The sequence below is a fragment of the Canis lupus genome, chromosome 13, assembly GCF_003254725.2.
Source record: "Canis lupus dingo isolate Sandy chromosome 13, ASM325472v2, whole genome shotgun sequence".
Taxonomy (NCBI): domain Eukaryota; kingdom Metazoa; phylum Chordata; class Mammalia; order Carnivora; family Canidae; genus Canis; species Canis lupus.
This window is the reverse complement of record NC_064255.1, coordinates 38610686-38637836: the sequence shown is the minus strand read 5'-3', so window position 1 is coordinate 38637836 and position 27151 is coordinate 38610686. Positions and strand designations below refer to the sequence as shown.

General features: G+C 65.7%; 3 protein-coding genes across 13 annotated transcripts; 1 reads left to right on the top strand and 2 right to left on the bottom strand.

Moving 5' to 3' along the window:
* Positions 1 to 942: 942 nt before the first annotated feature.
* On the bottom strand, positions 943 to 4614 carry LOC112662210 (WAS/WASL-interacting protein family member 1-like). 5 transcript variants are annotated; one of them, XR_004814093.2, is made up of 5 exons: positions 4417 to 4614; positions 3993 to 4147; positions 3107 to 3700; positions 1344 to 2756; positions 943 to 1174 (listed from the first exon to the last, which is right to left on the bottom strand). XR_004814093.2 is itself a non-coding variant. In XM_035713918.2 (4 exons), the coding sequence occupies exons 1-4, from the start codon at positions 4445 to 4447 to the stop codon at positions 2358 to 2360; spliced, it is 1179 nt and encodes a 392-aa protein (XP_035569811.2). In that variant the 5' UTR covers positions 4448 to 4614; the 3' UTR covers positions 952 to 2357. The 5 variants fall into 5 exon arrangements, 2 of the variants coding, with proteins under 2 accessions (XP_025306581.3, XP_035569811.2); XR_004814092.2 differs by having other exon boundaries at positions 946 to 1213; XR_004814090.2 differs by having other exon boundaries at positions 949 to 1251.
* A 28-nt stretch (positions 4615 to 4642) lies between these two features.
* LOC112662225 (cuticle collagen 40-like) lies at positions 4643 to 16261 on the bottom strand. 7 transcript variants are annotated; one of them, XR_007401643.1, is made up of 7 exons: positions 14097 to 16093; positions 13641 to 13716; positions 13237 to 13377; positions 10253 to 10320; positions 8861 to 8941; positions 7767 to 8547; positions 5178 to 5849 (listed from the first exon to the last, which is right to left on the bottom strand). XR_007401643.1 is itself a non-coding variant. In XM_049092850.1 (6 exons), exons 4-6 carry the CDS (start codon positions 7835 to 7837, stop codon positions 4663 to 4665), a joined length of 540 nt encoding a protein of 179 aa, XP_048948807.1. In that variant the 5' UTR covers positions 7838 to 8941; positions 10253 to 10320; positions 13237 to 13377; positions 13641 to 16261; the 3' UTR covers positions 4643 to 4662. The 7 variants fall into 7 exon arrangements, 3 of the variants coding, with proteins under 3 accessions (XP_048948807.1, XP_025306609.1, XP_025306608.1); XR_004814083.2 differs by having other exon boundaries at positions 7767 to 7875; positions 8450 to 8547; positions 13641 to 16082; XM_049092850.1 differs by adding an exon at positions 4643 to 5082 and having other exon boundaries at positions 5801 to 5849; positions 7767 to 8941; positions 13641 to 16261.
* Positions 14144 to 26413, top strand: LOC112662224 (USP6 N-terminal-like protein). The gene is made up of 14 exons (XM_049093073.1): positions 14144 to 14241; positions 16114 to 16283; positions 16467 to 16513; positions 17093 to 17166; positions 17480 to 17549; positions 18871 to 18938; positions 20086 to 20125; positions 20376 to 20456; positions 21502 to 21611; positions 23514 to 23562; positions 24319 to 24436; positions 25113 to 25207; positions 25414 to 26090; positions 26359 to 26413. Exons 1-11 carry the CDS (start codon positions 14144 to 14146, stop codon positions 24403 to 24405), a joined length of 894 nt encoding a protein of 297 aa, XP_048949030.1. The 3' UTR covers positions 24406 to 24436; positions 25113 to 25207; positions 25414 to 26090; positions 26359 to 26413.
* Positions 26414 to 27151: the final 738 nt, after the last annotated feature.

Below are 27151 nucleotides of genomic sequence, written 5' to 3'. Positions count from 1 at the left end.
TCCCGCGGGCGGCGCTGTGCTGCCCCCGAGCCTCGGCGCTGAGGGCGGGATGCGGGCGGGGGCGCCGGGTCCCCTGGGCCTGGGGCTGAGCATCCCCCCCCCCCCCTGTCTGCAGGGGCCTCCGCAGAGGAGCCCCCAGGCCCCGGGCCTCCGACGCTTCTGCAGACCCTGCGTTCACCCTGCCTGCGGCCCAGCTTCTGTTTGTTTTTTGATCTCGGACAAGTGACTGAGTTTCAAACCTCCAAGTTTTAGGGGCTGCCCTGGGGGAGACCCATGCTCCTCCCGCCCGGGAGGGTCTCCTCCCACTTCTGGCCTTTGCTGGCCCAGCCCAGGGACACAGCCCCGTGACTGCACAGGGGTTTGCAGTTTGTGGCCACACAGGGCAGACAGCTGGCCCTAGTCACGCGGCTCTCAGCCAGGGTCCCTGCTCCTGGGCCTGGGAGCCGTTGGCGCCACCGTCCTTGGGACCCCGGGGATCCTGAGCCCACCCTGTCGCTCCAGGGGCCGCCCCCCACTTCTCCTCCTGAGCACCGTCAAGGCCGGCGTGTCCCCCACTCTAGCAGACTTCTGAAAGTTCTGACTTTGTGCTCTCCTGCTTCTAATACTGTTCGTAGACCCGTCAGCTGGCTCCCTGCCCCTGTGGGATCCGGGGCTGTGTCTCCCCCAGACCGACTGATTTTCTTTTTAAGATTTTATTTTTCTGTCATCTCTACACCCACATGGGGCTTGAACTCTCCACCCCAAGAACAACAGTCGCGTGTTCTTACGAACTACACCGAGCAGCCAGGCTCCCTTTGATTGATTGATAGGTATTAATTGAAACCGATGTGCTGCCTGTGTCAGGGCAGAAACTGAGCCCCCGCGTCGAGGTGCGGTGGAGTCATTGGGACCTTGATCGATGTTAAAGAAAGCAGAGCCTCCCCGGGAGCCCAAGGGGCAGGGCCCACACATGTGACAAGTTGGCCATTTCCTTTACCAGGAGTCATTTGACTGCCGTTTTATTTAAATTGCTATTCAATGGCGAAGGTCGTTCTAGGATGGGGATACAGAGAAAACGTTCTAGGTTCGCAGGTAGCTTAAGCTCCTCTGTCATGGACTCGATGTCCCAGTTGGGTGCAGAGAAAGGCGAGCCAAGAAAGAGATGAGAAACATGGCCCTGGGGTGCCTGGCCGGCCTGGTCGGGGGACCTTGATCTCAGGACTGTGAGTTTGAACTCCCATGTTGGGTGTAGAGAGGACATAAAAATAAAATCTTAACAAATAATAAATGGATGAACTAATAAAGCATGACATCGAAGGTGAGTGCTCGCTTCAGGACAAACCTCAAAGCAGACTATGTCTAACCTGGGACCTGTTCTTGATCGCCCCGCTTGCACTCCTTGGCCCAGATGACGTCCTCCACGAGGGACGGTTCCGCCCGAGTGGGAGTGGGCTTCCTTCTCAGTAAGGCCCGTGCCTCCCCTGGTTCTGCAGGAGAGAAGAGCCGGGAAGGCACGAGCTCGGGGGATCAGCATAAACCTCGGCGATGATCCTTCCCGATCCCGGGAGCCAGAGCTCGGCCTCCTTTTGGGACCCGACATCGTAAAGAAGCCTGTGTGGTCAGTGGCTCGGATGCAGGGTGGAGGCCGAAGGAGAATCAGGAAGAACAAAATAGGGAGAAAACCAGAAGCTGAAGGAGAGGAGGACAGATATCAGCATCCGGAGCCTTTGCGGGGACCCGGCGTCCTTTCCCAGGAGGGGCCCCCCTCTGTAGGGTGCTTCCCGCCGCCCTGCGCTCCCCGTCGGCACCCGCAGGCACATCCCTGGGCCTCCAGCGCCTCTGCAGCCGTGGTCTGGAGCATCCTCCGTGTGTCCTACCGGGGACCCCAGCGTCGTGTCTGTAACCGTCTGGCTGCTGTCTGACAACAATTGGGGGATTCCGACGTTGGTTGGGTTAGGGGTGTGTGTGTGTGTGTCGCTGTGCCGCGATCTGATCCTCGGGCCGCGTCGTCCTGACGCCGAAATGGTTGAAACACCATCATTTCTGGTGCTGGTGCTGGGTGGCTAGCTGGGTTCTCCTGGCCGACCCGGGCTCCCTCGTGCCGGAGGGTCAGCTGAGCTGGAAGGTCCGGCTCAGCCACATTCCCGCGGGTGGCAGTAGGTCCCCGCTGAGCGCCGGCTGATTCTCTTCTCCCCGATGCCTCTCTAGGGGGAGCCAGACCTCGGGGCCGCCCTGGGGGAAGCTCCTGAGGAGACGGCTGCCCATGGGGGGAGCCCTGGGGCTGCCTGTGTGTGGGAGTCGGGGTGGGGCCGGGGCTGGGGTCCCTCGGTCCCCTACAGTGCCTGCCCCCCAGGCCGAGCCCCACGCTCACCCAGCCCCTACCCTCTAGGGCATGCAGGGTGCCCTCCACACTCTGGTGCGAGAGATCCAGCAGCACCAGGTGTGCACGCTGAGCCCGCCTGGTGAGGGTGGCCCAGGTGTGTGAGCTGCAAGGGCCTGCTGTCCTGACGTCCCCTCTGGGGCCACGCTGACCGCCCCGCGGGCCCTCTGTGCCCCAGGTGTACAGGCCTGGGGCAGGGAGGGGATGAAGGGCCCCGGAGCCCGGGCAGCCCAGGCCCCCTGGACAGTGGGAGCACAGACCTCTCAGGGCGCTTAGCACAGACCCTGGTAACCTGAGGCTCCCCAGCTGTCACTCTGTCCCAGGCCCGTCCTGGCCGCGGGCAGAGGCTGAGTCGCAGTAGAGTCTGTGGGGTCCTGACCCTGGCGTCTGGCCGCCCCTGGAAGGCACGTGGGGACGTCAGCTGTGTGTGCCTGGCGGCGCCCCTGCAGGGATCTGTGAGGCACACCCAGGGCCCAGGAGGCCACATCCGGCGGTGAGGGCTAGCTCAGCCCGGGGCCAGAACGCAGGCCTGGCCAGGGCCCCGGGGCGCTGGATCCCATTAGTCCTGGGACTGGGGGTGGCTCGAGTTGCCCCTGCCCCCACAGAGCCCAGGGCCAGGCCAGCCCAGGTCCCTCTGGGTCAGGGGCTGGTGTCCTGTGCGGGGGGGGTGCCTCCCTCTGGGAGGGACAGCGAGACAAGGCAGGACACGGTGACGGCGGGCCAGAGCCTCCGGGCCCCCGCACTCACCGCCACGCTCTGCCCCAGAGGCCCGCGAGCATCGAGCTGCATTGTGGACGCGGAGGGCAGAGGGTCCCGGGCCTGTGCCGGGCCTCGGGACAGTGGGCTCAGCGCCACCCTGGCTCTGCCCTGGCTGTGCCTGTCACTGCCCAGCGAGGAGCACGAGCTGCAATGGCTGCGGGGCAGGAAGGGTGTCCTGGGTCTGACAGCATCGTCCCTTGGGGGCTGGGGGGACCCCGTCATGGGAGTCCCGGGAGTGCTCCAGGGCCTGGTCCATCGCGGGGCCTCTCGGGTGGCCCAGGCAGGTGCCGAAGGGAAGGGGACCCCATTTTTTGTCTTCAAGCCCACCATGTCTGGGGGCCACCTGCCTGCACCGTCTGTTGCACTGGGAGGATGGGGAGGGAGTTCCATCGCTGGGGGGAAGTTGGACGATGGCCTGGCCGGGAGGGGGTCTGGGCAGCTCAGGCTGGGTGGCTGGGCCCAGGGAGGCCGGCTCCTCCACCCTGGGCGGTGGCTCAGAGGCCGGAGAAGGGAGGAGAGGCCTGGGCGCCGGGGACACTCGCTCCATGCCCAGGGGCCTCGTGGGGAACTCCTCAGGTCCCGCTGGAAAGAGGCCGACGGGGTCAGCGTCTCCAGCAGGCTGTGTGTCCCCCACTGGGGGCCCCGGGGGTCCTCACGGCTCCCGCGTGGTCCCCGGCCTGACCCTGTGCTCAGCCCCCCACACTGGTGCCTGGGCCCTGCAGTGGGTGCCTGCACGCCCAGCCCTGGCCTGGGGTCCCTGAGGCTGGAGCAGAAGAGGAGAGCCCCAGAGATGAGGATGGGGGCCCCGGGGGCTCTGTCCCCTGTGGGTGGCCCCAGCAGGCCGAGTCGGGAGGGGCCAGGGCCCTGAGCCCACCTGGGTGGGGGGCAGGTCGCACCGCATCCTCCGGAGCTGGGTCATGGAGGCCCGAAGGTGTCTGAGCACCGCCTTGTCCTCCAGGGCCCAGGGCTGCGCCAGAGTGTCAGGGAGGAACTCCCGGAGCACTTCCAGGGGCAGCTTCAGGAGGCGCTCTGGGTGGTGGGCGAGAGTCAGACCCAGAGGGCCCCGCCCTGTGGCCCCCGGTGCCCCCAGGCCAGCGGCTGGGGTCCCGCTGTGCCCAGGAGCGCCGTGGGCAGTGCGCTGGCCGGGGTGGCCCCTGACCACTGCTCCTCTCAGGGAGCCCCGCTGCACCCGCCTGCCCCACAGTCCCCCCGCCCCAGGTCTGGGTGCTGCTCAGAGCACAGGGTCACCGCCCCTGCTACCCCCCCACACATCCCTGGGCTCCCAGGGGCTCACTTACTCCTGTGCACCTTGAGGTTGGTGTAGGCCATGGCCGTGAGCACCCTCTCCCCATCGAGTATATCCCACAGCTTCAGGGTGAGCGGGAAGGGGGTCTAGGGGACAGCGGGGTGGGAGGAGCGGCCAGAGCAGGGCCCCTGGGGGTCTCGGCTGGGGCTAGGCTAGGCCTCCCATCTGCCCCCCGGCTGCCCCCGATGAGGCCCCCCCTGCCCCCCCCTCCCCCGTGCGTGCCCTCCTCCCAGGGAGATCAGGGCTCCTGGCCACTCTGGGTTCCAACCCGGCCAGCACCCCCCACACCCCTGGGGGCACAGACTCTGCCCCCACTTGACGACACCACGCCTCGAGAGGACCCCGGGCTGGCCGCCCAATGGGCCGAGGGCCCGTCCACACCCCGGGCTGACCTGGCCTCCCGCGGGGGACCTGAGACAGAGATGGCTCGCCCCCCGGAACCTCCTCCAGGGACCCTCTGGACTTCTCCAGGTCGGGCTGGGCTGCGAGCCTCAGCCTCAGGGCCCCAGGGTCGGGCCTGGCTCCTCGGAGGGTGGGGCTGAGCTGGGCCCTCCCCGGGGGCAGGGGGCAGGTCCGGGATCAGGGGTGCCGGGGGGCCGAGGAAGCACTGCAGGAACCACTTTGGGGTATAGATGCCGGTGGACATCTGCTCCTTGTCCTGGCGGAAGGGCAGGAGGTGCTCAGGCTCCCCCGTCTCCCTCACAGCCCGGGCTCCCAGAGGGGACTCCCAGAGGGCGGGGGGGGCGGGGGAGGTGAAGGCCACCCGGACCAGCTCGGGTGCCAGCACCCCGGGCCCCGCTACCAAGCCCTGCGGCCGCCGTGCCAGGGCTCCCGTCCTCAGACCAACAGGAGGGGCCTCCGTGAGCTGTGCCAGGCTGCAGGGGACCCGCCAGGTCTGGAGACCCCCCGGAGGACAGGTCGGAGGCCTGACTTTGGCCCCTGGGAGGTCCCACGAGGGGAGCTGGGCCAGGACACCCTGCGGGGCTGGGGAGCGTGTGAGCTGGGGTCCTCGGGGACCCTTCTGGAATGCGCTGTGGAAGGGGAAGGCCTCCTGGGCGCCTCGGCCTTGTGCCCTTCAGGGGAGTGGGAGCCTTCCCCGCCCGGGTTCTCGTCAGTAGTGCCGTCTGTCAGGGTCCAGACCCGAGCTCTAGGACGGCCGCGGTGCATGCGGGGGCCCCGGGCAGCCCCGGCCCTCGGGCACGCAGGCCCTGCCTCCCCTGGGAGGTCTGCACCGCCCCCCTGCCCGTCCCAGAGGAGAGAGACCCTCCCCAGCATCTCGGGGCCATGGAGCTGGGGCCCCTCTGTGAGTCCCGCTGGTCACCAGCACTCAGGACAAGGCCATCCGCGGGGCAGGAGGCAGGGGCAGGGACACTCACCGTGTCGTTCACCGAGTAGGCCGCCAGAATGTGGAACAGGGCTCCCTGCCTAGGAGGGGGGACAGCGGGGGGCTCTGCTCAGTCAGCCCCCGCCCAGCGAGGCCGCCGAAGTGCCGACACCCGCCCCGCAGGCCGCACGGCCCGCAGGGCCCCTCCGCAGAGGCCGATCTCTGGGGTCAGGTCTGTGCACGGGGACAGGCAGCGACCTCACACGTGCAGTGCGCCGGGGGTTATGTGCACCCTGGGGTGTCCGACGCCTCCATGCGGATCCCACCGTGGGGTGTGCAGCTCTGGGCTCCCCCAGAGCCGCCAGCGCCCCCTCCAGCCCTGGAGCGGCCCCCCATGCACACCCGCTAGGAGCCAGCACTCCCCCTGCCCCAGTCCCCACAGCCCCTGACACCTCTCCTCCTCTGCCCTGGCCTGGCCCCGTATCCCGGGAACACCACCAGCCCCACGTGGCCCCTGCCCCGAGCCCACGCAGCCGGGGTGTCCGTGGCCCTGTGCGCACCCCCAGGCCTTCCCAGGTGTCCCTGGACTGGACTCTGTGGGGGCACCCCGGGCCCGCCCATCCCAGAGCATCTCAGGGCTCCAGGTCTGAGCCACTGTGAGGAGTGCAGGGAACGTCGTGCAGGTGTGACCCGGATACAGGCTGCGAACCCCTGGGTTCACTATCTGAGCCCGCGGGGGGGGGGTACGGAGTGCGGCCCCCTCAGCGCTGCAGGAGCCGCCCGATGCCCCCCGCACGGCGGCCTGAGTCTGCACCCTGGCTCCGCGGCCCCCGGGCCCGGGCTGCAGGAGGCCGGCTCCCCCTGGGCCGGGGGTCACCGGTCAGCCTGACCCGGCCGCGCTCTGAGGGCCGCGGGGTCCCCTGGGGGCAGCAGGTTCCCTGCAGGGAGGAGCACCGAGCTCTCGTGGGGAGACGGTCTGAGCGGCTCCCCGGGAAGCCCAGCCACCCTTGCCTGGCGGCTCACCAGCCCCGCCCCTGGCGCCCCTGCGGGTCACCCCTGAGGTCCCGGGCTCCCACACACCCCGCCCACTGCACACAAAGATAGCTGCACCCTCTGCTCCACCCACCTGCACCCCTCTGTCGGGGGCTCCCTGCCTTCCCCCCTCCCCACGGCCCCTGGGGACTCTACGGGACACCGGAGCTTCTGACGGGAGCAGGCCATCCAGAGAACCCCAAGGTGGCCGGAGAGGCTAAGCATGTCCCCCAGGTGGCAGCTGCATCGGGTCCTTGTGGGGTGGCAGCGGGACCGATAGTGTAGGGGTGGGGGGTCTAGGGGTGTGGGGGATGGTGTGGGGGGTGATGTAGGGGGATGGCGTGGGGGCGGTGGTTGAGGAGGATGGGGTGGGGGGCTGCGGACACAGGGCACCCCCTTCGCTAAGGTGCACATGGAGTCGTTGACAGATAAAGGTGACCCCAGTCTGGGGTTTGCTGTGACCCCTGCCCCTGGGGCCCCGTGTGCTCAGCGCAGGGCCTGCCTGGACCGGGGGCGGCAAATGGGGGTCGTCATACTATGTGTGCTCACCAACTGCAAATTGTCTAAAATAAAATGCCCTGAATTCAGAAGTACATAAAGCACCGAGGGTGGGTATCACCCTGACCTGTCCGACCCTCGTCGGGTCCATGTGGCCCAGTCCAGCCGTGGTCATGCACCCGGGCCCCCAGGTCCCCTTACTGCCCCCCATGCCCCCACCCTGGCCCCCTGCTCTTCACGGAGCCGTCCCTCACCCCCTTGGGGTTCAGCTCAGACTGTGACCCCTGGAGGCCCCGTCCTGGGGCCTCCCCATCCCCGAGACCCCGGGGGTGTGGGCATGGGGGTCATCCCCAGCACCCTACCATGTGGCGGTGTGTTGTTTGCTGCTGTTGTTCCCCCCCGGCCTCAGAGACCCCGTGTCCCCTGCACAGAAGCCCCTGGGCCTCTCCTGGGCCTCTCCTGGGCCTCCGCTGGCCCAGCAGCCTCACCCGACCCTGTAGCGGTCCCAGAACATGGTGTGACTGCGGAACGTCTGTTTGACGTCCAGGTCGATCTGCATGATGTCGGGGAGGAGACCAGGGCCGCCTCCTTCATTTCCTGCGGGGAGACCCTGGGAGGAGCCGGCGTCAGGGACACAGACCCCGACCTGTCAGCAACTGCCGTCCTGGACAGGGAGCCCTGGGGCCACCATGGGAGTGTGTCCTGCAGGAACCTCCTTCCTTCCCCTGGGAGGCTGGGGACAGCGGGAGTGCCCACCGTGCTCGCGGGGCCTGCATGAGGGCCTGTGCCCAGCTGTCGTGGGCGAGGAGGGGACTGAGGGTAAGCCCAGGTGGGGAGGGGACTGAGGGTCAGCCCTGGACAGGGAGGGGACATGGAGGATCAACCCAGGTGGGGAGGGGACATGGGGGGTCAGCCCTGGTGGGGAGGGGACAGGGGGGTTCAGCCCTGAGCAGGGAGGGGACTGAGGGTTAGCCTTGGGCAGCGAGCGGACATGGAGGATCAGCCCAGGTGGGGAGGGGACACGGGGGGTCAGCCTGGAGGGGAGGGGACAGGGGGTCAGCCCTGAAAAAGGGGGGCACATGGAGGATCAGCCCGGGTGGGGAGGAGACATGGGGGGTCAGCCCTGGACAGGGAGGGGACTGAGGGTCCACGGGGAGTGGAAGGGCCCCACCTGGTATTTCCTGGCATTCCTGGCCTTAATCTGGTCAGCAATCGCAGGCACACCTCTCCCCGCACCTGGGGCGGGACCCCCTTGTAGACCCACCCCAGCTGCGGGGAGGAAGGCAGTGCTGGTGAGAGGGGCCCAGGGAGCGCGAGGCATCTAGAAGGTTCCGGCTTCGGCTCCAGGGTGTCTGCAGAGAGGCTGGGTCTCCCTGGAGCTGGGCCCCGTCCCCAACTAGGAGCAGGGACCGTGGCCCCGACCTGACGCTCCCCCACCGCCGTCCCGGGGCCTGAGGAGGATCGGGCTCCCAGCAGACTCTCCCCAGGCAGGGGGCTCCCCCGAGGACGGGGCAGGAGGACACTGAGGGCGGACCCCAGCTCTGTCAGGACAGAGAGCCCTCGGGGGCACCCAGCGCCCCACCTTCTCGCTGGGGAGGTAGTGGTCCCATCGCTTGAGCATTTTTATCCATTTGTCCACGCGCCGGGTCTCCTGGCAGAGTTCCTGGAAGAGGACAAGCGGGGGCCGCAGGTGAGGCTCCAGCCCGGGAGGTGGGCACTCGGGCCGCGTCCAGTCCCCCGCGGGACCCGGAGGAGCCAGGAAGACACAGGGCCCCCCGCGGACCGTGGCTCTGGGTCTGGGGTGCGTTCCCGGCAGCTGGGGAGATATCCGGGGATGTCCTGGGGGACGGGGTGCAGATAGCTGGCCCCAGCCCCCCACCACGTCCTGCCCGGGGCCCGGCAGCCCGTGCAGCGCTGGGACAGGGGACTGGGGAGACGCACGGGGATGTCCTGGGGGATGGGGTGCAGACAGCTGGTTCTGGGGGATCTGAGAAGGGTGTTTGCCGGGGGTGGGCTGGGCGGGGACCCCTCGGCGCCCCCAGGGGGTGACCTGCCCCCCTCCTCGATGGACCAGCCAAGAGCTGTCCGCGTGGCCCGGGTGCCCAGTGACCGTCCCGCTGAGGTCCCCCCGCCTCCCAGGGCCTGACTGCCCAGCGTCCAGCCGGCCTCGCCCTGCCCCCTGGCCATCCCCCTGCTGTCCCCTGACTCCCCTCTCTGCTGTCCCCTCTGCCTCTGGCCCATTTCACCTCCTGTCCTGTCGGAGCTCCAGAGCACGACCACCCCTCAGCCATCCCAGCAGCCACTGGGCCATGAGCAGGGCTGAGGGGGCCCCACCTGGGGTCTCCAGCCTCTGTCAGGTTCTCGTGGGGCTGTTGACCCATCAGCCTCGTCCCCTGCGACCTCGGCCACTGGGCTGTCCCCGCCTCGTTCCCGCCCAGGGCAGCCCCCTCCTCCTCTTCCCTCCTCCTGCCTGGCCGGGCCCTCCCTCTGCGGACTCCCCCCTCCCTGCCCTGGCCTGGTCCCAGGCATCTACCTACAGCCCCGCAGAAGCCTTCGGGACTGTGGGGGCCCTGGCTGGGGGTGTGGGTGAGAGCACCCCTGTGGACTCGCCCCAGACCAGGCCGTCCCCCAACAGACAGCACGCCCTAGCCCCAGAGCCCCTCACCCGCAGGAGCCCCTGCTGAAGGGACTGGACAGCCCCCCCGGATGCAGGAGGCAGACACCTGGGCCTGCCCGAAGCAGGCATGGGGGCCCCTCCTCTGAGTGTCCGGGGGCCTCCCCCGGGCCCAGCTCCCTTCCTGCCCACGCCCCGGGTCGGCCTCCGGGGTGTCTCAGCTGCAGCCCAGCACAGACATGGCCCTCAGAGGGTTCCAGGGGATGAGGTCCCGACCTGGGGGGGGGGTCAGCCTCCAGAGAGGTGTTCCTGCAAACGCCACCCCCCATGAGATGGATGAGGGGTGTCCAGGGGACTCACTGCAGAAAGCCCTGGTGGTCGGTGACCTTGCACAGTGACAGGTCCTGCGGAGACCCTGCTTGGTGCACCTGCAACAGAGGGGGCTCCGTGGTGGGGACCGATTAGAGCAGGGAAATGGGGACAGGAGGGAGCAGAAGGGATCCTCCCTCCCCTGAATCCTGAGGGAGCGCCGACCCTCTGAGATTGGCCGGGCACCAGAGGAAGAAGGGCCTGTCTGCCCAGTGGGCGCAGCCTGACAGCCTCACCTGCTTCTATCTATCAGTGATCATCCCCACCTGGGCCTCACCTGACCTGGTGACTGTGGTCCCCACCTGGGCCTCACCTGGAACCGGTGATGCTGGTCCCCACCTGGGTCTCACCTGACCTGGTGACTGGTCCTCACCTGGGCCTCACCCAGACCTGGTGACTGTGGTCCCCACCTGGGCCTCACGCAGCCCTGGTGACTGATCCCTACCTGGGCTCCCCTGACCTGATGACTCTGATGCCTACTTGGCCCTCAGCCAGACCCGGTGATGCTGGTCCCCACATGGGCCTCACCTGGAACCGGTGACGCTGGTCCCCACTTGGGCCTCACCCAGACCTGGTGACTGTAGTCCTCACCTGGACCTCCCCTGGACCTGGTGACTCTGGTCTCCACCTGGCTTTCACCTGGACCTGGTGTCTGTGGTGCCCCGCCTGGGCCTCACCTGACCTGGTGACTGGGCCTCACCTGGGCCTCACCTGGACCTGGTGACTGTGGTCCCCACCTGTGCCTCACCTGGACCTGGTGACTGATGAACCCGGGGGCACCACAGTTCTGCCCAGAGTGGGGTCCTGCATCATCACTGTGAGCAGGCAGGGTCCAATCAGCACTTAGCCCTTCACCCTGAAGGCCGAGGGTCCCGGGGGAGGGTCCTGTCCCCACGCCGGGCAGGAAGGGGATGCAGGCACCCTCCCACATCCTCAGTTCCCATCCTCAGGCCCTGCAGGCCTCCCGCCCTTCAAAGCAGACTGAGGGTCACAGATGCCCCCCTGCCCCCAGGGTTCACAGCATGGGGTTGCAGTTAGGAACATTTAAGGGGCTCCTGGGTGGTTCCGTCGGTTCCACGTCGACTCTTGAGTTTGGCTCAAGTCAGGATCTCTAGGTTGTGGCGTGGAGCCTCGCGTGGGGCTTGGGCTCCAGTGGGTGAGGAGTCCACTCCAGGTTCCCCCTCTCCCTCCGCCCCCCCCAACTGCACCCTCTCTCAATTAAATCTTCTAAAAATTAACATGAAGACACGTGAGCATCTTGATTCCCTCTGCAGAGGTGCCTTCGTGTGTGTAACAACCATGTAAATGCCTTTCACGGACCCACCGGGAGTCCTACCAGAAACCCCTTTTGATATTTATTGAAGTACAGTCGACACACAATGTGACAGTAGTTTCAGGGCTACAACTAGTGACTTGACAATTCTGTGCCTCACTCAGCTCTCCCCACGAGAAGCGGCGTCACCGTCTGTCCCCGTACAAAGTTGTCCCAACAGTACTGACTCTATTGCCAGGCTGTACTTTCTAAATTTCTGGGATTTCTTTATTTAGAACCAGACGCTTGTAGCTTTTCCTATTGCTCATCCATGTTGCCCACCTGCCCCCTGAGGCCCCTCTGTCCATCAGTCAGCAGGATCCATCCCATTAACCAGAGAAAGGACATGGGGCGGCCCGGGTGGCTCAGCGCTTCAGCGTGAGCCTTCAGCCCAGGGCGTGATCCTGGAGTCCCGGGATTGAGTCCCACATCGGGTTCCCTACATGGAGCCTTCTTCTCCCTCTGCCTGTGTCTCTGCCTCTCTGTCTGTCTGTCTGTGTCTCTCAAGGATATATAAATAACATCTTTAAAAACAAAACACAAAAAACAAGAGAAAGGACAAAACGCATATGATCCCCTCAAGAGTTGCAGAAAAAGCATTTGACAGAATACAACATAAAAAGCACAGTGGGTTTTGAGGAAATGTCTATCAACAGAGGAAAGGCCGTGTAGGAAGGCCTGCAGCTGATGTCATCCTCAAGGGTGACAACCTGAAAGCGTCTACCGTAGTCAACAGACAGGAAACAGCCATGTGGGGGTCGCATCCACTCTGACAGGGGCCCGGCTCCGCAGGACACGCGGGGAGGCTTCAGGACCATGTGGGGCCGTGTCCACACTGACAATGGCCCGGCCTCCTCACGACCCGCGGGGAGTCTTCCAGAGGACGTGGTTAGGGTTAGGGTTAGGGTTAACCTGTATCCTAACACAAACCCTAACCCGTACCCTAACCAATACCCTAAACCGTACCTAACCCTAACCCGTACCCTCACGCTAACCCTAACCCGTACCCTAACCCTAACCCCTAAACCCTAACCCTAACCCGTACCCTCATGCTAACCCTAACCCGTACCCTAACCCTAACCCCTAAACCCTAACCCGTACCGTAACCCTAACCCGTATCCTAACACAAACCCTAACCCTAACCCGTACCCTCACCCTCACCCTAACCCTAACCCGTACCCTAACCCCTAACCCTAACCTGTACCCTAACCCTAACCCGTACCCTAACCCCTAGCCCTAACCCTAACCCGTACCCTGACCCAACCCTAAACCTAACCCGTACCCTAATCCCTAACCCGTACCCTAAATCTAGCCCAAACCCCTAGCCCAAACCCTAACCCATATCCCTAACCCTGCCTTAACCCCTAACCCTAAACTCTAACCCCATCCCCCACTCTAACTCTTACCCTATTCCCTCCCCCTATCCCCTAACCCTAATCCCTATAACCTATCTGTAACATCACCCTAATCCAGTCCCTAACTCAGTTTCCTAATCCCTAATACCGTACCTTAACTCCTAACTCGACCCTTACCCCATCCCTCACCCTAACTAGTAACTCGTACGCATAACCATGATCACTAATCCTTATCATCTAACCTAACTCTAACCACCTATTGCTCACCCTAAACCCTAATCCTATCTCAATTCTCCCCATTCACTTACCTTGTCGTTCTGAGTAGCCCCTGCTGAGGTGGATGTGACTCTGAACAGCGCCTCCAGGATCCTCCAGCGGGTCCTGAGGAAGCCGGACTCCTGTCATGGTGGACGTGGCCCCATGTCTTCCTGAGTCATATACAGCGGGTCCTGAGGACGAGGGGGGTCCTGTCACTGTGGACTATGCCTCACATCCTCCGGAAGCCTCCCCGCGGGTTCTGAGGAGGCCAGGCTCCTGTCACCGTGGACGCGGCTCCACATGGGACTGAAGCCTACCCGCGGGTCCTGAGGAGGCCGGGGCTCCTGTCAGCGTGGACGCGGCCCCACGTCATCCCGAAAACTCCCCGCGGGTCCTGAGGAGGCCGGGGGTCCTGTCCCCGCGGACGCGGCCCCACGTCATCCCGAAAACTCACCGCGGGTCCTGAGGAGGCCGGGGCTCCTGTCAGCGAGGATGCGGCCCCACATCTTCCTGAAGTCTCACCGCAGGTACTGAGGAGGCCGGGGCTCCTGTCAGCGTGGACGCGGCCCCACATCCTCCTCAGGCCTCCAGAGCGCAGACGGGCTCCTGTTAGTGCAGGCGGACGAGGCCTACTGCGCACGCGCGCCCCCTGACCCGGGCCTGGGCTCGGGCACCCCCTGCGGGACGCTCAGGCGCTGAAGGAGGCCCTGCAGGAGGCGGCGTCCCCGCGCCCAAGGCCGGACCTGCCTCCTTCCGGGCTCCAGCTGAGACCTATGAGCTTCGGAAACGTCGCGCTGAAATGGAGCACAACACCCGGCTTCCCCAGAAATACTTAAGGACAATGAATTGGAACCCACAGGATGCGAAATGAAATGTGGACCAAGCTTTTACCACGTCCGCCAAGACTCACTCAACCCTCTTCCACTGTGGGCGGGACCGCGGGCTGTTGCAGCCGCCATGGAAACAGTGCGGAGGCTCCTCAGGAAGTTACCCATAGAGCTGCCCTGCGACCGGCAGGTGCACGGCCTGGAGCTCACTCCGAAGATACAGATGCAGTGAGACGCTGGGACACCTGTGCCCCCAATGTCCACAGCAGCCGGGTCCACAGTAGCCACACTGTGGGAGGAGCCTCGGTGCCCTCGGGCAGATGATGGATAAAGAGGATGGGAGATAGATGATGGTCATAGAGAGAAGAATGTTACTCAGCTATCAAGGAAATCTTGCCATTTGCAATGACGTGGATAGAACAAGAGGGATCATGTTAAGTGAACTAAGTCAGTCGGGAAAGACAATGACCGTATGGTGTCATTCATAGGTGGAATTAAAGAAGCAAAGCAGATGAACATCTGTGAAGGGAAGGAAAAACAAATAAGATGAAAACAGATGCAGGAAATACAGACTCTTGATCATAGGAAACAAACTGAGGGTCGCGGGAGGGGAGGGGAGGGGAGAGGGGAGGGGATAACAGGGGACCGGCATGAAGGAGGGCAGGTGATGTCACAAGCACTGCTGTTCTCTCCAACTGGTGAATCCCTGAATTCTACCTCTGAAAGTATAATACACTATACGTTAATTAATTGGGTTTAAATTAAATTAAGTTAAAAAAATCAGTTGTATCAGAGCACATTTCCTTCTGGACTCTCTGTTCTGCTCCTTCAGCTTATGCTGGAACCACCCCCTGTGGGTCTAAGTAGGCGCCATGCCTCTTCCATGGCCCAGCCGAGGGCTAGAACTCACGACTCTGAGATCAGGACTGGAGGTGAGGTCAGGAGTCAGATGCTTAACCGACGGAGCCAGCCGGGGGCCCGAGAACCACACTGCTTTATCCTGTGTCTCTGTGACATCGTTTGAAATAGGAAAGTGCTGCGTCCCGCTCTGTCCTGCTTTTCCAATACTGATTTGCTGTCCGGGGTCATTTGTGGGGGCTGACGGATGTTAGGTTTTTTTTTTTTTTTTTTCCTATTTCTAGGATCTACCACCATGATTTTGATAGCAATGACATTGAAACTGAGGGTGGCTTCAGGAACTGCGGACATTTTCACAAGATGAGGCTCCCACCCCAGGAGCCCAGGACGGCCTCCCAGAGCCTGGTATGGCTCAGTGCACAAGTCTTGTGCTCCTTTGGTTCAGTCTCATTATTTATTCTCTGTGATGCTCCTGAGAAGGGAGTCACGTCCTTCATTTCCTTCCTGAGTGCTCATTGTCGGGACACAGCAAGGCTACTGAGCTCTGTAGGTTCAGTTGGTGTCTCGTGAATTTACTGAATTCAATCATTAGTTCTAACAGGTTTTGGTGAGGGCTCTTGGGTTTCCTGTTTCTAGTACCTCATCTTCAGCAAATAGGGACAGCGTGACATTCCCCTTCCAGGTGTGGAACCTTTGCTGTTTCCTGTCTGTTGACTACATTAGGACTTCCAGCACTGAGAGGGGACCTCCTTGGCTTGTTCCTGCTCTTAGGGGAGATGATCTCAGGTTTTCACCCTTGAAGATGATGTCAGCTGTGGGCCTTCCTAGCAGCCTTTATTATGTTGATAGACATTTCCTCAAAACCCACTATGCTTTTGATGTTGTATTTTGTCAAATGCTTTTTCTGCAACTCTTGAGAGGATCGTATGCTTTTTGTCCTTTCTCTTGTTTTTCTTTTTTAAAAATATTTGGGATCCCTGGGTGGCGCAGTGGTTTGGCACCTGCCTTTGGCTCAGGGCTCGATCCTGGAGACTCGGGATCGAATCCCACGTCGGGCTCCGGGTGCATGGGGCCTGCTTCTCCCTCTACCTGTGTCTCTGCCTCTCTCTCTCTCTCTCTGTGACTATCATAAATAAATAAAAAATAAATAAATAAATAAAAATATTTTATTTACATATCCTTGAAAGACAGAGGCCTTCAGGGTGAAGGGCTAAGTGCTGATTGGACCCTGCCTGCCCACAGTCATGATGGGGGACCCCACTCTGGGCGGAATTGTGGTGCCCCCGTGTTCCACCGCTGCCTGGTGCCCACTCTGCGTCCGCAGACCTTCGGAGACACTTGTGCTCCGGATCTGGCTTGCCGTGACCCGACTCTCCTGCTCTCCCCAGTAGCCCAGTACTCCTATCTCCTCAGTACCCCAACACTCCCACTCTCCCCAGTACCCCGGTTCTCCCACTCTCCCCAGTACTCCAGTACTCCCACTCTCCCCAGTACCCCAACCCTCCCACTCTCCCCAGTACCCCCACTCTCCCACTCTCCCCAGTACCCCCAATCTCCCACTCTCCCCAGTACCCCAACCCTCCCACTCTCCCCAGTACCCCAGTGCATAAAGAGGAGGCGCTCACAAAGCGACAGGTCACAGGTGAGTGGCAGCTGATCCCTGCTCCCCGCGGGCCACAGTGGGGCCTGTGGGTCCGGGTGGGGGCACAGGCCTCCAGGGCTGGGGTCCACAACACCCCGACCCCCCATGCGATGACCGTGAGCAGCTCCTACAGCCCTTCCACAGCCCCACGGGGTGAGAGGCCCGTCCAGGGAAGGAGGCTGCAGTTGGACCTCAGGCAGCTCCCCCGGGACCCCCGCTCCCCTGTAAGCCCTGTGCTGTGCAGGCACCCAAGCCATGACCTTTCCAGCCTGTCCTAGACACATGGACCCTGACAGGGGTGACTGACACCCCCCAATCCCGCCCTGTGCCTGCTGGGTCCCCCTGGCACGTGAGCAGGCTTGCTCTTCACGCACTGGAATGCAGGCGGAGTCCCTCGTGCTCCCCCAGGCCCCCCTCAGGCTATTCACACATCGCTGCCCTCAGGGTGGGGAGTTTGGTCCCACTCTTGCTGGCATCAGGTTTTAATGAAGTCCAGTCCGTCGCTTTCTCCCCTTGGTCATGTGCTTGTGGAATCTAAGAGAAACCTTCGATCCCCGCCCCCCTCCCCCAAGCCTGCAGGGACACTCGCTGGCCAGCCCACCCACCATCATCTCTGCACCGGCCCACTGGGAGACGTCACCCCCGAGCGTCAGGTGGGCAGTTCCCCGGAGCCCCTGGGTCACCCGCCCGTGTGCTCCTGATACTGGGGTGGGAGCGCTCTGTGACCCCAGCGGGACGGCGTGTCCTGGGACAGTGGCTGGGAAGGTGGACTGTAGGTGGGCAAGGGACAGACAGGCAGCGAGGGCCCATGTGTGATGCTCCAGCCCAGCCTGTGCCTCTCGGGGCTATGGGGTTGTCTCCAGCTCCAGTCAGACAGAGAGGCACCTGCCCACGGGGAGCACCTGGACGCATGTGTCCTCGGAACGTTCTCACGCGCCGTCATTCTTGGATGTGTTTGGATTGCAGCACGATGCAGGAGGACCCGGAGACCCTGCTGGCCTTGCAAAGGGCCAATATTGTGGCCCAGTACCATCAGGTGAGGCCCAGAAGGGACCATAGACACTACACACCCACGAAGGGGGGACTATACCTGCAAGAGCAGGTGAGGCTCAAGAGGGGATCAGAGCCAAGGATGAGCCAGGTCAGCCCAGACAACGACCATAGTCACCAGGAACAAGTGAGACCCTGGGGATGGTCCCGGTGTCAGTAGCAACTAAGGGTCCATCCTGGATCCTAGTCATTGGTATCTGAGGAGCCCAGTCACCAGGTACAGGTGAGGCCCGGGTGGGGACCAGAGTCACCAGGTCCAGATGAAGACCACAGCTACCAGGTCCAGCTGAGCCCAGGTGGGGAGCAGAGTCACCAGGTTCAGGTGAGGCCAAGGTGGGGACCACAGTCGCAGATCCACATGAGGCTCAGGTGGAGACCAGAGTCACCTAGGTGAAGCCCAGTTGGTGGGACTAGAGTAACCAGGTCTGGGTGAGGCCGAGTTGGGGACCAGAGTCACCAGGTCCGGGTGAGGGCCAGGTAGGGATCAGAGTCACCAGGTCAAGTGAGGCCCAGGTGGGGACCACAGTCACCAGGTCAGGTGAGGCCCAGGTAGGAACCACAGTCACCAGATCCAGGTGAAGCCCAGTGGGGGACTAGTCACCGGGTCAAGGTGAGGCCACGGTGGGGATCACAGTCACCAGTTCCAGGTGAGGTCCAGGTGGGGACCATATTCACCAGGTCCCGGTGAGGCCAAGGTGGGGACCAGAGTCACCAGGTTCAGGTGAGGCCCAGGTGAGGACCAGAGTCACTAGGCCCGGGTGAGGCCCAGGTGGGGACCAGCATCACCGGTTCCAGGTGAGGCCCATGTGGGGACCACCGTCACCGGGTCCGGTTGAGGGCCAGGTAGGGATCAGAGTCACCAGGTCAGGTGAGACCCAGGTAGGGATCAGAGACACCAGGTCCAGCTGAGGCCCAGGAGGGGACCACAGTCACCAGGTCGGGGTGAGGCCCAGGTGGGGACCACAGTCACCAGGTCCGGGTGAGGCCCAGGTGGGGATCAGTGTCACCAGGTCCGGGTGAAGCCCAGTGGGGGACCACAGTCACCGGATCCAGGTGAGGCCCAGGTGGGGACCACAGTCACCAGGTCAGGTGAGGCCCAGGTGGGGATGATCACTGATAGATAGAAGCAGGTGAGGCTGTCAGGCTGCGCCCACCGGGCAGACAGGCCCTTCTTCCTCTGGTGCCCGGCCAATCTCAGAGGGTCGGCGCTCCCTCAGGATTCAGGGGAGGGAGGATCCCTTCTGCTCCCTCCTGTCCCCATTTCCCTGCTCTGATCGGTCCCCACCACGGAGCCCCCTCTGTTGCAGGCGCACCAAGCAGGGTCTCCACAGGACCTGTCACTGTGCAAGGTCACCGACCACCAGGGCTTTCTGCAGTGAGTCCCCTGGACACCCCTCATCCATCTCAGGGGGGCTGGCGTTTGCAGGAACACCTCTCTGGAGGCCGACCCCCCCCCCCCAGGTCGGGACCTCGTCCCCTGGAACCCTCTGAGGGCCATGTCTGCGCTAGGCTGCAGCTGAGACACCCCGGAGGCCGACCCGGGGCGTGGGCAGGAAGGGAGCTGGGCCCGGGGGAGGCCCCCGGACACTCAGAGGAGGGGCCCCCATGCCTGCTTCGGGCAGGCCCAGGTGTCTGCCTCCTGCATCCGGGGGGGCTGTCCAGTCCCTTCAGCAGGGGCTCCCACGGGTGAGGGGCTCTGGGGCCGGGGCGTGCTGTCTGTTGGGGGACGGCCTGGTCTGGGGCGAGTCCACAGGGGTGCTCTCACCCACACCCCCCAGCCAGGGCCTCCACAGTCCTGAAGGCTTCTGCGGGGCTGTAGGTAGATGCCTGGGACCAGGCCAGGGCAGGGAGGGGGGAGTCCGCAGAGGGAGGGCCCCGGCCAGGCAGGAGGAGGGTAGAGGAGGAGGGGGCTGCCCTGGGCGGGAACGAGGGAGGGGACAGCCCAGTGGCCTAGGTCGCAGGGGACGAGGCTGATAGGTCAACAGCCCCACGAGAACCTGACAGAGGCTGGAGACCCCAGGTGGGGCCCCCTCAGCCCTGCTTGTGGCCTAGTGGCTGCTGGGATGGCTCAGGGGTGGTCGTGCTCTGGGGCTCCGACAGGACAGGAGGTGAAATGGGCCAGAGGCAGAGGGGACAGCAGAGAGGGGAGTCAGGGGACAGCAGGGGGATGGCCAGGGGGCAGGGCGAGGCCGGCTGGACGCTGGGCAGTCAGGCCTGGGAGGCGGGGGGACCTCAGCGGGACGGTCACAGGACACCTGGGCCACGCGGACAGCTCTTGGCTGGTCCATCGAGGAGGGGGGCAGGTCACCCCGTGGGGGCGCCGAGGGGTTCCCGCCCAGCCCACCCCCGGCAAACACCCATCTCAGACCCCCCAGAACGCCACCCCCACCCACCCTCAAGCCGCTGGCAGCCCCTGCCCTCCCTGGAGGAGCCCTGCCCTCCCCAGGCCACTGGGTGCAGACGGGGTGTGGAGGGTGGCTGTGGGGCTGGGGCCTCAGGGCTCTGCGTCTCTTGCCTTCCAGGGACAAGGAGCTGTCCGGCCCCAGCCCCTGCGAGGCCAAGGTGAGAGCCCATCCTGGGCCCCGGGCAGGACGTGGTGGGGGGCTGGGGCCAGCTATCTGCACCCCGTCCCCCAGGACATCCCCGGATATCTCCCCAGCTGCCGGGAACGCACCCCAGACCCAGAGCCACGGTCCGCGGGGGGCCCTGTGTCTTCCTGGCTCCTCCGGGTCCCGCGGGGGACTGGACGCGGCCCGAGTGCCCACCTCCCGGGCTGGAGCCTCACCTGCGGCCCCCGCTTGTCCTCTTCCAGAAACTCCGCCAGGAGACCCAGCGCGTGGACAAATGGATAAAAATGCTCAAGCGATGGGACCACTACCTCCCCAGCGAGAAGGTGGGGCGCTGGGTGCCCCCGAGGGCTCTCTGTCCTGACAGAGCTGGGGTCCGCCCTCAGTGTCCTCCTGCCCCGTCCTCGGGGGAGCCCCCTGCCTGGGGAGAGTCTGCTGGGAGCCCGATCCTCCTCAGGCCCCGGGACGGCGGTGGGGGAGCGTCAGGTCGGGGCCACGGTCCCTGCTCCTAGTTGGGGACGGGGCCCAGCTCCAGGGAGACCCAGCCTCTCTGCAGACACCCTGGAGCCGAAGCCGGAACCTTCTAGATGCCTCGCGCTCCCTGGGCCCCTCTCACCAGCACTGCCTTCCTCCCCGCAGCTGGGGTGGGTCTACAAGGGGGTCCCGCCCCAGGTGCGGGGAGAGGTGTGCCTGCGATTGCTGACCAGATTAAGGCCAGGAATGCCAGGAAATACCAGGTGGGGCCCTTCCACTCCCCGTGGACCCTCAGTCCCCTCCCTGTCCAGGGCTGACCCCCCATGTCCCCTCCCCACCCAGGATGATCCTCAATGTCCCCCTCTGTCCAAGGCTGACCCTTAGTCCCCTCCCCACCAGAGCTGACCCCCCATGTCCCCTCCCCACCCGGGCTGATCCTCCATGTCCCCCCCTGTCCAGGGCTGACCCCTGTCCCCTCCCCTCCAGGCTGACCACCCATGTCCCCGCCCCACCCGAGCTGAACTCCCATGTCCCCTCCCCACCCGGGCTGATCCTCCATGTCCCCTCCCTGTCCAGGCCTGACCCCCCATGTCCCCTCCCCACCCGGGTTGATCCTCCATGTCCCCTCCCTGTCCAGGATTGACCCTCAGTCCCCTCCCCACCCGGGCTGACCCTCAGTCCCCTCCCCACCCATGACAGCTGCCCACAGGCCCTCATGCAGGCCCCACGGGCACGGTGGGCACTCCCGCCGTCCCCAGCCTCCCAGGGAAAGGAAGGAGGTTCCTGCAGGACACACTCCCATGGTGGCCCCAGGGCTCCCTGTCCAGGACGGCACCTGCTGACAGGTCGGGGTCTGTGTCCCTGACGCCGGCTCCTCCTCCTGGGGTCTCCCCGCAGGAAATGAAGGAGGCGGCCCTGGTCTCCTCCCGGGACATCATGCAGATCGACTTGGATGTCAACCGGACGTTCCGCAGTCACACCATGTTCTGGGACCGCTACAGGGTCGGGTGAGGCTGCTGGGCCAGCGGGGTTCGGGGGCCTGGGAGAGGCCACGGGGGCTTCTGTGCAGGGGACACGGGGGTCTCTGAGGCCGGGGGGAGTGACAGCAGCAAACAACACACTGCCACATGGTAGGGTGCTGTGGATGACCCCTGTGCCCCCACCCCCAGGGTTTTGGGGATGGGGAGGCCCCAGGACGGGGCCTCCAGGGGTCACCGTCTGAGCTGAACCCCAAGGGGGTGAGGGACGGCTCCGTGAAGAGCAGGGGGCCGGGGTGGGGGCACGGGGGCAGTAAGGGGACCTGGGGGCCAGGGTGCATGGCCGCAGCTGGACCGGGACACATGGACCCGACGAGGGTCGGACAGGTCAGGGTGATACCCACCCTCGGTGCTTTATGTACTTCTGAATTCTGGGCATTTTATTTTAGACAATTTGCAGTCGGTGAGCACACATAGTATGACGACCCCCAGATGCCGCCCCCGGTCCAGGCAGGCCCTGCGCTGAGCACACGGGGCCCCAGGGGCAGGGGTCACAGCAAACCCCAGACTGGGGTCGCCTTTATCTGTCGACAACTCCATGTGCACCTTAGCGAAGAGGGTGCCCTGTGTCCACAGCTCCCCACCCCATCCCCCTCAACCACCGCCCCCACGCCATCCCCCTACATCACCCCCCATAGCATCCCCCACACCCCCACACCCCCACCCCTACACTATCGGTCCCGACACCCCCTCACAAGGACCCAGTGCAGCTGCCCCCTGGGGGACATGCTTAGCCTCCCCTTGGGGTTCTCTGGACGGCCTGCTCCCGTCAGAAGCTCCGGTGTCCCGTAGAGTCCCCAGGGGCCGTGGGGAGGGGGGAAGGCAGGGAGCCCCGACAGGGGGGTGCAGGTGGGTGGAGCAGAGGGTGCAGCTACCTCTGTGTGCAGTGGGCGGGGTGTGTGGGAGCCCGGGACCCCAGGAGTGACCTGCAGGGGTGCCAGGGGCAGGGCTGGTGAGCCGCCAGGCAAGGGTGGCTGGGCTTCCCGGGGAGCCGCTCAGACCGTCTCCCCACGAGAGCTCGGTGCTCCTCCCTGCAGGGAACCTGCTGCCCCCCGGGGCCCCCGCGGCCCTCAGAGCGCCGCAGGGTCAAGCTGATCTGTGACCCCCGGCCCAGGGGGAGCCGGCCTCCTGCAGCCCGGGCCCAGGGGCTGCGGAGCCGGGGTGCAGACTCAGGCTGCTGTGCGGGGGGCATCGGGCGGCTCCTGGCAGCACTGAGGGGGCTGCACCCTATACCCCCCAGCGGGTTCTGATAGTGACCCCAGGGGTTTGCAGCCTGTATCCGGGTCACACCTACACGACATTCCCTGCTCTCCTCATGGCAGCTCAGACCTGGAGCCCCGAGATGCTCTGGGATGGGGGGGCCCGGAGTGCCCCCCACAGAGTCCAGTCCAGGGACACCTGGGAAGGCCTGGGGGTGCGCTCAGGGCCACGGACGCCCCGGCTGCATGGGCTTGGGGCAGGGGCCACGTGGGGCTGGTGGTATTCCCGGGACATGGGCCAGGCCAGGGCGGAGGAGGAGAGGTGTCAGGGGCTGTGGGGACCAGGGCAGGGGGAGTGCTGGCTCCCATCGGGCATGCAGGGGGCGCCGCTCCAGGGCTGGAGGAGACACTGGCGGCGCTGGGGGAGCCCAGAGCTGCACACCCCACGGCGGAAGCTGCTTGGAGGCGTTGGACACCCCAAGGTGCACTTAACCCCCGGCACGCTGCACGTGTGAGGTCGCCGCCTGTCCCTGTGCACAGACCTGACCCCAAAGATCGGCCCCTGCGGAGGGGCCCTGCGGGCCGTGCGGCCTGCGGGGTGGGTGTCGGCACCTCGGCGGCCTCGCTGGGCGGGGGCTGACTGAGCAGAGCCCCCTGCTGTCTCCCCTCCTAGGCAGGGAGCCCTGTTCCACATGCTGGCGGCCTACTCGGTGAACGACACGGTGAGTGTCCCTGCCCCTGCCTCCTGCCCCGCGGATGGCCTTGTCCTGAGTGCTGGTGACCAGCGAGACTCACAGAGGGGCCCCAGCTCCATGGCCCCGAGATTTTGGGGAGGGTCTCTCTCCTCTGGGACGGGCAGGGGGGCGGTGCAGACCTCCCAGGGGAGGCAGGGCCTGCGTGCCCGAGGGCCGGGGCTGCCCGGGGCCCCCGCATGCACCGCGGCCATCCTAGAGCTCGGGTCTGGACCCTGACAGACGGCACTACTGATGAGAACCCGGGCGGGGAAGGCTCCCACTCCCCTGAAGGGCACGAGGCTGAGGCTCCCAGGAGGCCTTCCCCTTCCACGGCGCATTCCAGAAGGGTCCCCGAGGACCCCAGCTCACATGCTCCCCGGCCCCGCAGGGTGTCCTGGCCCAGCTCCCCTCGTGGGACCTCCCAGGGGCCAAAGTCAGGCCTCCGACCTGCCCTCCGGGGGGTCTCCAGACCTGGCGGGTCCCCTGCAGCCTGGCACAGCTCACGGAGGCCCCTCCTGCTGGTCTGAGGACGGGGGCCCTGGCACAGCGACCGCAGGGCTCGGTAGCGGGGCCCGGGGTGCTGGCGCCCGAGCTGGTCCGGGTGGCCCTCACCTGCCCCCCCGCCCTCTGGGAGCCCCCTCCGGGAGCCCAGGCTGTGAGGGAGCCGGGGGAGCCTGACACCCGCAGGGAGCCTCAGAGGGGGCCTCGGGGTGCACGCCCTCCATGGGGCTCTGGCTCTTGCAGGAGGTGGGCTATTGCCAGGGCATGAGCGAGATTGCGGCCATCCTCCTCATGTTCCTGCCCGAGGACGCCTTCTGGGCGCTGGCCTAGCTGATGACCAACGACAGGCATGCCATGCACGGTAGGGGCCCGCCGGGCCGCCGGGCAGGAGGGGAGCTCAGGAGGACCTCCCTGCAGGCTGCTGCACCGGGAGTTAGGTGGGGACCCCCCAGCCCGCCCCCCCACGTGCAAGGGCCCTCCTTCCCCAGAAGCCTCGGGGTCCCGGAGCCACGGTCACCTGCCCCACCATCTGCAGGCCGGGCTCGCACTCCCGCTGCTCCCCCAGCCTCCCGCCCGGCTGCCGGCTTGCCCCTCAGGTCCCCCTGCCAGCCCACGGCCACACGGGGCCCAGGGGGCAGCGTCTCCCCCTCCCGGGGACCCCCAGCCTCATTCCTAAGCCCCACAGAGGGCCATGCACGCCCATCACCCTCCCTGTGGCCTGCACCCGCTGCCCCTCGGGGCTGGGGACCTGCCTGTCCCCGCGGCGGCCCCTGCAGGAAAGAGAGTGCTGGGTCAGCCAGGACTGGTCCTCAGCCCCCAGCCCCCGCCCCGCGGGGTCTCTTGAGGACGAGGGACCCCGGCCCCGCACCCCCGGCCTGGGAGGCAGCCCTGCACTCTGGAAGAGCGGGTCCAGTCAGGGCTCCGAGGGCGGTGGGCACACGGGGGTCAGGGCGTGGGAGGAGGCCCCTGCCCCGACACCCCCCACCCCGCCTGGTGCAGGAGGAGGCCCTGATCGTGGGGGCCTGGGGCCTTCTCAGGCTTTTTCGTCCCAGGCTTCCAGAAGCTCCTCAGGTTCCAGGCTCATCATGAGCGCGTCCTCCAAAGAGCTCTCCCCAACCTGAGGAAGCACATGGCGAGTGGGAGCTCCTGAGGCTCCGTCCCCAGGGCCTGGGGCAGGGGGTGGGGGGCACGGCCCTCTGAGCTGCCCAGAGTTGGGGTCACGTTCCTCGCCCTGGGGCCCGGGGGCGCCCTCGGGGCTGGGCGGGGCCGTGAGGAGTGTGTCCACCCGGCTCCAGGGGCCGCGGCATGGGGCCTGAGCACCTCCTGCCCTCCTGCCAGGACGAGGAGCAGATGTCCACCGGCATCTATACCCCAAAGTGGTTCCTGCAGTTCTTCCTCGACCGGGTGAGGCCCCCCCGGAACCCCCTCTCCCGGACCTGCCCCCTGCCCCCAGGGGAGGGCCCAGCTCAGCCCCACCTCCAGACGAGCCAGGCCCAACCCCGGGGCCCTGAGGCTGAGGCTCGCAGCCCAGCCAGTCCTGGAGAAGCCCAGAGGGTCCCTGGAGGAGGTTCCGGGGGGCGTGCCGTCTCTGCCTCAGCTCCCCCATGGGAGGCCGGGTCAGCCCGGGGTGTGGACGGGCCCTAGGCCCATCGGGCGGCCAGCCTGGGGTCCTCTAGAGGCGTGGTGTCATCAAGTGGGGGCAGAGTCTGTGCCCCCAGGGCTGTGGGGGGTGCTGGCCGGGTTGGAACCCAGAGTGGCCAGGAGCCCTGATCTCCCTGGGAGGAGGGCACGCACGGGGGGGGGGGGGCAGGGGGGGCCTCATCGGGGGCAGCCGGGGGGCAGATGGGAGGCCTAGCCTAGCCCCAGCCGAGACCCCCAGGGGCCCTGCTCTGGCCGCTCCTCCCACCCCGCTGTCCCCTAGACCCCCTTCCCGCTCACCCTGAAGCTGTGGGATATACTCGATGGGGAGAGGGTGCTCACGGCCATGGCCTACACCAACCTCAAGGTGCACAGGAGTAAGTGAGCCCCTGGGAGCCCAGGGGTGTGGGGGGGGTAGCAGGGGCGGTGACCCTGTGCTCTGAGCAGCACCCAGACCTGGGGCGGGGGGATTGTGGGGCAGGCGGGTGCAGCGGGGCTCCCTGAGAGGAGCAGTGGGCAGGGGCCATCCCGGCCAGCGCACTGCCCACGGTGCTCCTGGGCACAGCGGGACCCCAGCCGCTGGCCTGGGGGCACCAGGGGCCACAGGGCGGGGCCCTCTGGGTCTGACTCTCGCCCACCACCCAGAGCGCCTCCTGAAGCTGCCCCTGGAAGGGCTCCGGGAGTTCCTCCAGGACTCTCTGGCCCAGCCCTGTGGTGCTCAGACACCTTCGGGCCTCCATGACCCAGCTCCGGAGGATGTGGTACGACCTGCCCCCCGCCCCCAGGTGGGCTCAGGGCCCTGGCCCCTCCTGACTCGGCCTGCTGGGGCCACCCACAGGGGACAGAGCCCCCGGGGCCCCCATCCTCATCTCTGGGGCTCTCCTCTTCTGCTCTAGCCTCAGGGACCCCAGGCCAGGGCTGGGTGTGTGGGCACCCACAGCAGGGCCCAGGCACCAGTGTGGGGGGCTGAGCACAGGGTCAGGCCGGGGACCACGCGGGAGCCGTGAGGACCCCCGGGGCCCCCAGTGGGGGACACACAGCCTGCTGGAGACGCTGACCCCGTCGGCCTCTTTCCAGCGGGACCTGAGGAGTTCCCCACGAGGCCCCTGGGCATGGAGCGAGTGTCCCCGGCGCCCAGGCCTCTCCTCCCTTCTCCGGCCTCTGAGCCACCGCCCAGGGTGGAGGAGCCGGCCTCCCTGGGCCCAGCCACCCAGCCTGAGCCGCCCGGACCCCCTCCCGGCCAGGCCATCATCCAACTTCCCCCCCAGCGATGGAACTCCCTCCCCATCCTCCCAGTGCAACAAGACGGTGCAGGCAGGTGGCCCCCAGACATGGTGGGCTTGAAGACAAAAAATGGGGTCCCCTTCCCTTCGGCACCTGCCTGGGCCACCCCAGAGGCCCCGTGACGGACCAGGCCCTGGAGCACCCCCTGGACTCC

Bases quoted from the DNA above. Each gene is read 5' to 3' on its own strand.
- LOC112662210 (XM_035713918.2), bottom strand. From the start codon at position 4,447: ATGGCCTACACCAACCTCAAGGTGCACAGGA. The intron at 3,701-3,992 runs GTGGGCTCAGGG...GCCTCTTTCCAG, and splicing joins GCGACCTGCCCCCCACCCAG to CGGGACCTGAGGAGTTCCCC. The intron at 2,757-3,106 runs GTGAGTGCGGGG...CGTGCCTTCCAG, and splicing joins CTCTGGGGCAGAGCGTGGCG to GGGCGGCCAGACGCCAGGGT.
- LOC112662225 (XM_025450823.3), bottom strand. From the start codon at position 13,692: ATGTGGGGCCGCATCCTCGCTGACAGGAGCCCCGGCCTCCTCAGGACC. The intron at 10,321-13,236 runs GTAAGTGAATGG...CCTCTGTTGCAG, and splicing joins GGGCTACTCAGAACGACAAG to GTGCACCAAGCAGGGTCTCC. The intron at 8,548-8,860 runs GTGGGGCGCTGG...TCCTCCCCGCAG, and splicing joins ACTACCTCCCCAGCGAGAAG to CTGGGGTGGGTCTACAAGGG.
- LOC112662224 (XM_049093073.1), top strand. From the start codon at position 14,144: ATGGAAACAGTGCGGAGGCTCCTCAGGAAGTTACCCATAGAGCTGCCC. The intron at 16,514-17,092 runs GTGAGTGGCAGC...CCAAGCCTGCAG, and splicing joins CACAAAGCGACAGGTCACAG to GGACACTCGCTGGCCAGCCC. The intron at 20,126-20,375 runs GTGAGAGCCCAT...GTCCTCTTCCAG, and splicing joins CCAGCCCCTGCGAGGCCAAG to AAACTCCGCCAGGAGACCCA.